The sequence below is a fragment of the Protobothrops mucrosquamatus genome, unplaced genomic scaffold, assembly GCF_001527695.2.
Source record: "Protobothrops mucrosquamatus isolate PMUCROS unplaced genomic scaffold, P.Mucros_1.0 scaffold_280, whole genome shotgun sequence".
NCBI lineage: Eukaryota > Metazoa > Chordata > Lepidosauria > Squamata > Viperidae > Protobothrops > Protobothrops mucrosquamatus.
In genome coordinates, this window is record NW_015386356.1 from 1,746,042 (window position 1) to 1,753,507 (window position 7,466).

The 7,466-nt window shown below is 41.4% G+C and overlaps 1 protein-coding gene across 1 annotated transcript; it reads right to left on the reverse strand.

The window, feature by feature from the left end:
- Positions 1-502: 502 nt before the first annotated feature.
- On the reverse strand, positions 503-7,232 carry SLC25A4 (solute carrier family 25 member 4). The gene is made up of 4 exons (XM_015831796.1): positions 7,079-7,232; positions 4,813-5,299; positions 2,209-2,349; positions 503-1,085 (listed from the first exon to the last, which is right to left on the reverse strand). The coding sequence occupies exons 1-4, from the start codon at positions 7,187-7,189 to the stop codon at positions 928-930; spliced, it is 897 nt and encodes a 298-aa protein (XP_015687282.1). The 5' UTR covers positions 7,190-7,232; the 3' UTR covers positions 503-927.
- Positions 7,233-7,466: the final 234 nt, after the last annotated feature.

The following is a 7,466-nucleotide window of genomic DNA, read 5'->3' on the forward strand; positions in this document are numbered from 1 at the left end:
CTAACTTTGAACAGTCACTAAATGAACTGTTGTAAGTCGAGGACTACCTGTATGCATTCAGCAGCAAACTTCCTTTTAGCATCCACCAGGAGGATATGATCCCAAAGTTAAAAAGTATGGTCTTTATTGTAATCACTACTGAATATTTTAGAGATACTAAGGCCTGGGGGGGGGGGGGAATAAGATTTTCTCATCCAGACTATGACACCTCTGGGAATGTGCATGAGCATTGCAATCCTAACATGACAAAAAGGAGATACATTTGACATAAGTATTTTTTCCAAAGTGCAAACAAAGTGATTAAAGATAAAATTAGGAGAAATGAAGAACAGCATTTCTTGTGGTTTGCTATTATTTGCTGCACAGCTTTTAGCTGTTTTTTCTTATATGAGTCAGAATCACCCTCATAGTTGTACATTTGTTGCTAGCTTAGAGTGAGAAAGAGAACCCTGTTCTCTGCCATCCCCCACCCCCTCTCTTCTACCCTAACACCACACATTTGCACACACACACTCATCTCTGAAAACATTCTTCACTAGCAGCTGGAAGCTACAATCTTGAAAGAACTTCTGCAGTGGCTTTGTCACACAGAAAAAAAGTTTTAATTAATATTAAATTCACTTTTCCAGTTGTTTAAATAGTTATCAACATACCTCCTCGGGAAATATTTTTATTCATAGGAATATATTATTGATATTTGTCAAATAAATGTATATATACAAAGACCTCTTCAACTTTCCATACAAAAAAGTTTGACTTATGTTATAAACCATCACCAAGCAATCTTATAGTTCCACAATTTGACCTCTCAACTGGATTTGACCCACAGTAGTCACCTCTGTTTCCGTAGGAAATATTTAGTTGCCTTTTAACTCACGTGTAAATATGTAACTAAACAGAACGTAAGAGGCAAGTAGTTTGACTTGCTTAGACATATTTCTTGATCTCATCATACAAGACTAACACAAAAGCACCTCCCATGCCTCTTAGCACATTGGACCAGGCACCTTTGAAGAAAGCCTTGCCTCCTTCATCTTTAGCAATCTTCTTCCAGCAGTCAATTGTGCCCTTGTACATGATGTCAGCTGTGGAAGTAAACATATTCAGGTAAATCATTGGAAAGAGAGAAATAGATCAGTATAACACAATCATTCCTCTAATTCCAACAAATAAAGCATAATTGGAAAGTTGTTCTCTAGTTCTTTCTTCAAAAGTTTATAAAATAAAATTGCATTTTTTCTCTTAACCTTGAAGCTCAAGAGATGATTTCATCTCTCTGTGTTTAAGAACTGAATTGATCTGAAGGCAATATTGTAACAGAACAAAAGCAAATAAATATAACATTTTTCAAATTTTGCAAACTGTATTTCTGCAATAATGTTTGTGTTCACTGCTAAATATATTCCAAATAAAAAAGCAGAAATTAAACTGAAGCTTTCTTAGCATTAAATTGGTAACTATATGCTCCTGAAGATGGGGAGCTAAAGGTAGCTGGGAAGCTAAATCAAACCCCAGCGGTCCTGTTCGCTATGTGGCATTTTTGCCAAAAAAACCCAGAAGTAAATGCTGACAAAAATGTCACAAATAACAGGCTAACATAACAGAGTTGGAAGGGACCTTGGAGGTCTTCTAGTCCAACCCTTCTAAGGCAGGAAAGCCCTATACCATTTCATACAAATGTTTGTCCAATCTCTTCTTAAAAACTTCCAGTGTTGGAGATTCACAATTTCTGGAGGTAAGTTGTTCCACTGATTAATTGTTCTGTCAGGAAATCTCTCCTTAGTTCTAGGCTGCTTCTCTCCTTAATTAGTTTCCATTCATTGCTTCTTGTCCTGCCTTCTTGTGCTTTGGAGAATAAGTTGCCCCCTCTTTGTGGCAGCCCCTGCTCATGTGATCAAGGGACACTAAATGGCCATAAATGTGGGCCAGGTGCTGAACGCCCAAAATATAGTCACATAACCGGGGGAGCGGGGTTCGGCAGCCATCAGAACTGGGTCATATGTACATTTGTGGCGGTCCATCGTATTTTTGAACAGTCACTAAGTCAAGGTTGTAGCTGAGGTCAATGTGCAAGACTCACTAACCTGCTAGGAACAGACTCTTCAGATTAGATAAATAATTGAGCTTTGTGTCAAATGATATCAAGTCCAGTTTTACTATCTGAAATGCGAAAATGCTGAGAGATGAGGGAATTGGTTATTTTCTTACCTCCTCTTCTACCAGACTGCATCATCATTCTACGTCGGACGGTGTCAAAAGGGTACGATGTCAGACCTGCCACTGCAGTTACACTCTGGGCTATCATCCAGCTGACTATGATATGCACATTCTTCGGATCAGGCAGCATGCCTGCCATCAAGGGAAGGTTGCCCAAAGATGAAAGCAGGAAGAAAGAGGGGAAATTGTCAGTATCATTTATAATTTCTGTTCCATGCACCAGCAGATCTATGGTACTCTGTCTGAACACTATCTCTACCCTGAAGCCACAGCAAAATTGCAGAGCTGTCTGGCAGAAAAAAGAATATATGTACATGTGAGACTTTACTGATGTCAGTACATTTATACAATTACAGGTGGTCCTCAGTTTACAACCACAACTGAACCCGAAATTTCTGTTGCTAAGCAAGACAGTTGTTAAGTGAGTTTTGCCCCATTTTTTATCTTTTTTGCAACAATTGTTAATGAATCACTATTGTTGTTAAGATAGTAACATGGTTGTTAAGTGAATCTGGCTTCCCCATTGACTTTGCTTGTCAGAAGTTTGCAAAAGGTGAACACAGGACCCCTTGACATTGTAACCATCATAAATACATGCCAATTGCCAACCATCAGCAACAAGTTGGAAAATACAATTTCAGTTCTTTATTATTATTATTTTATTTATTTTTACTTTTATTTTTTAAATAAAAAAAGCCTTGATAAACTCTATGGCAGTGGCCCCCAACCAGGGATTGGTTCCGTGAAGAGAGGTTTTTCTGCAGACCAGAGAGGGCGTGGGTCTGGGTTCGGGTGCTGCCTGCATCCCACAGATGGAGCTTTGCTTGTTTGCACGGCCCAGTTTCTGGCATTCCAAGGACCAGTGCCGGTCCACAAACCGGGAGTTAGGGACCCCTGCTCTATGGGATGTTTTGAGAGTTATAGTTATTGTAGCTTCGTGCCCTCAGTGAGCTTTCATGACTAAGCAGGAATTCAAATGTAGTCTTCCACTATTCAAATGCAACATTCTAACCACTGCAGTGTAATCATTATCTTGAAAAATTGTAGTATACTGCCAGATTTTTTATATTTGAGTAGTGTCTGAAGAAGTGTCCTAGATCAGTGGTGGTGAACCTATGGCACGCGTGCCAGAGGCGGCACTCAGAGCCCTCTCTGTGGGCATGCATGCCATGCCCCGTCCCTCTTCAACCAGCCGCCCGCTAATTCGCCGAGGTCCCATGTGGCCTGATGCATCCCAGGACCCATGCGCTCGCTGGCCTCTGTGTGTGGGGGCCGATGGCCCCTGCCTCACCTTGCCCTGCGACAATGGCACCCCTGCTCTGCCTCGCCTTGCCTCGCCTCACCTCACCCCGCAGGATGAGCCTCCTGCCCACTGCCCCACCTGCCAGAGACCCCCTGTCCCCACATGCGTCCCTCCCCACGAGCAACATCGAGGTGATCACGCCCACCTTGGCCACACCCACCCAGTCTGCCATGACCATCACAGTCACGCCCACCCAGTGGGCCACACCCACCTGGCACCCAGTGACAAATAAGTGGGTTTTGGATTGCAGTTTGGGCACTCGGTCTCTAAAAGGTTCACCATCACTGATCTAGATCTAAAGAATTATGTTTAACTGCATTGCCATTCTGTTCCTGCAGATGGCAGCATTGTGTTAACCTTGCTGAGACTGGGAACCTACTGTATGTAGAGTCAGGCCTGTTAGTACTTGGAAATACCAGAGTAGATTAGAATGCAAGTCAAAAATACAATCCTGTAGATGGCAAGAGCAAACCGCTTCTATAGTGCTATCAAGAGTACCTCACAACAAATCAACTTCAGTCCAAGGAGATTTTTATCCTATTGCCATTTTAAAACATCTCTTAAATTCAGAAATGAGTCACCTTATTTACCCATATTGCTAAATTACACCGTAGTTTCTTTAAAAGTCAGTGAAATGTGTGAATTTGCATGTCATTAGCCCAAATCATCATGGCTTGTTTCACAAATCCTAGGTAAAACTTTGGCTTACATTCTATACAAATATAGTTAGGATTAAGATGTAGCTTGCTGAAGGCTAGAAAAACTGTACCAGGGTAGGCTGGTGTATTTTGATTTCAGCATGTGCCATCAAGTCATTGTTGATTTTAGCAACCACATAGATATTCTCCATAATGATATTTGGAACATTAGGGAACAAGAAAATAGAGAACACCAAATTGTCTAACTTTGAGATAATTATTTTTAAAGAGACTGTATTTAAATCTAAGTTGATTGACCATAGAAAGTTGATTAACCATAGAAAATCAACTTATTACTTCATGTAGAAGAAATCATACTTATTATAAACCATTGAAAATTACAGATCAAAAGGAAAATTGAGTTCTATATCTTTCTCAATTATAAGTTGATTCACTCAAGAGATACATTTTTAGGCAGCATTTACAAATCCCATCAATCGAAACGTAATTTGTCAAGCAAAGCTGTGTTCAGATTAGCCTTCCTTTCATTGGGCCTCCAACAGGCATGTTGGCTGGGAAGATATCTAGAAGGCCCCAGCTTGGGGAAGCCTGATCAGATCATTCTTTCAGCATCATTAGATGTCTGTTTCTTACCTTTAGCTGTATCGTAGATGCCAAAATAAGCAGCTCGGTAGATGATGATGCCCTGGACTGACACATTGAATCCCAAGTAGAGACCCTTGAGGCCATCAGATTTGTAGATCTTAGCAAGGCAATTGCCCAGCCCAGTGAACTGCCTCTCATTCAGCCCTTTGCCCACATCAGCAGCTAGCCTAGTCCTGGCAAAATCTAGAGGATACACAAAGCAGAGAGACGTTGCGCCTGCTGCACCTCCAGAGGCCAGGTTGCCTGCAAAGTAGCGCCAGAACTGCTTGTGTTTGTCCACTCCCCCAAGGAAAATCTGCTTGTACTTGTCCTTGAATGCAAAATTGAGGGCCTGGGTGGGGAAGTATCGGATGACATTGGCCAAGTTGCCTCTCCAGAAGGAAATGATGCCTTGCTCCTTGGGAATCCTTACCACACAGTCTATGATTCCCTTATACTGTTTTTCAGCTGTGATTTGTTGGCTAGCATGCTGGACCTGTTGAAAGAATGAAACAAAAAGGGAAGGAAGGAAGACAAAAGGAAGGGAAAGGGAAAGGACAATTGTTGCTTGTGTAAAACTGCTCATAGCTATGAACACATAGCTATATTTCACTGCAAAATATGGAATTTTGTTCCGTATCAAAATCAGTTATCAATTCAAAATTAACAGCAATAGCATTAGTGCATTTAACTCTATTAATTTATTTGGACACAAGATCTGAGAAAAATAAATATAACAAATATATTTGTTCCTTTAGCCAGTTCTTATTTGCTCATGGAAAGCCTATGGATTATGTTGCTATATGTACATATCTTAAAAGGTGATTAGACAGTGAAGTTATACAAAGCTATTGAAAAGGAGCATTTGCAAAACATATACCAAAAGGAAAGCATCATTTCTAAAATATTAAAGCAGCTGTGTCCTCTGGAAACCCTGCATGGAGTCTTTCAAGGTTGTCCTTAGCTGCAGGAACAGTTGCTTCACTTTCCCTGAGACTGCCAATACAGCTTTCTCTTTGTATGAATATGCAATACAGACAGTCAGGGACTGCCTTCAAAACAGCAATGTTAACCTTTCAAAACACACCTGTTTTACTATTTCAAGGAAGTACACTTTTGTCATACCAATACACTTTGTGTTTGTCATTGGTTTACATATCAGCACTTTGTGAAGCACCCCTTTGCACCGCTTTAATAGGTTGTATATGTCAAATAAAAAGAGATTATATTGCTAGTACCCCTAAACTGCATCCGAGGTGGTGGAAAAGAAGGTGATGGGATGTGTAGGATAGTTGGAAAGGAGAAAAGAGGAGAGGTGGTGGTTAAGAGGGGGAGGAAGGGAGAGGGAAGTAGGTAGGAAGGTTGAGGGAGTGTGGATGCAGGGGGGGGACCAATGATTATTTCTGAATACCTACTGAGTAGGCTTTTTATGTGTTGTTTTTCTAATGAAATGCACCATATTTGTATTATTTGTTTATGTTTATTTGAAAAAATTAATAAAAAAATTGTAAAAAAAAAAAGAGATTATATTATTTCAAACTAAAAGAACCGATTCATATACACGCAAGCTTTCTTTCACATATGCTTCTCTTTGGGAAATTTAGTCCTTTCAGTCAATCTCCATAAAGTTACCAAACCATTGAGCCTTGCAACAAATCTTTATGCAACAGAATAGTTTAAATGGACTGGGTTAGGAAATATATGAGCAGGGCACAGTACCATTTGCACTGCCCATTGAGTATTACTTTTGATTGGGCTGCATGGCACACCTCATGTACAAGAGAATAATCAAGGCCTGAAAAGGAGTTTCCTCAAGCCCTGGGTAGCTTGCTGTACACTAAGCCAAGAACAGGGCTGCACTGATCTTCTGTCATCGGAACTGCACAACTGCAGTTTCCATATTTAGTCACTTCATCTGACACTAACATTCCTACTCCACTCCTATTAACAACCTCACACTTGGCTCCATGCAAGAAGACCTTTTTTTTTTTGCTGGAAATACAGAGCACTGCTTTGAGGGACAGCAGATTTGCTCTATTATTCCAACATTTCTTAGAAGAAACTTGTGAGAAACTTCTAAGGAAGAGTCCCCAAGTAATTTTCTGCATGTTTCCATCAGGGAGGAATGCCTCTGCTCTCTACTTTTTAGGAAACGCCGGCCCAACCAAACAGCCTTTCCAATGGCAGGTGCCAGATTAATATCTGAGCAGTTTTCCTCCCAAACTCTGTACATAGAGAGCATCAGCACATCGCCAAATTCAGCCACTCTGCTCACCTGTAGCAGCAACTTGACTCTTTCAATAGGCGCTACAGCCGTCTTGGAAATGGCAGCAGCGATCCCCCCCGCCAAAAAGTCCTTAAGAAAACTGAGAGCCTGGTCAGCCATACTAAGGGGAGCGACACTCCAAATTCCCTTCCCTTAAAAACAAAAAAGGAGGGGAAATCAAAGGTCCCTACAGAGTCGTCGGTAGGTACCTTCCCAACCAACTGTACACCCCCGCCGGGTCACACAGCTTCGGACAGACAGCCCCTTTACCTTTCCCAACTATTTATATAGACTTTTCGGGTCTCGCGATAAGAGGAGGGCCCGCGGGGGGCTGATCCGCCAGCACATTGGCTAGGACCCCCATCCTTGGAGGGCACTGTGGGGAGGGCGCCATACT

Coding starts and splice junctions, on each gene's coding strand:
- SLC25A4 (XM_015831796.1), bottom strand. CDS start 7,189: ATGGCTGACCAGGCTCTCAGTTTTCTTAAGGACTTTTTGGCGGGGGGG. Junction 5,300..7,078: donor GAGTCAAGTTGCTGCTACAG/GTGAGCAGAGTG, acceptor TTCTTTCAACAG/GTCCAGCATGCTAGCCAACA. Junction 1,086..2,208: donor GCAGTCTGGTAGAAGAGGAG/GTAAGAAAATAA, acceptor TTACTTCCACAG/CTGACATCATGTACAAGGGC.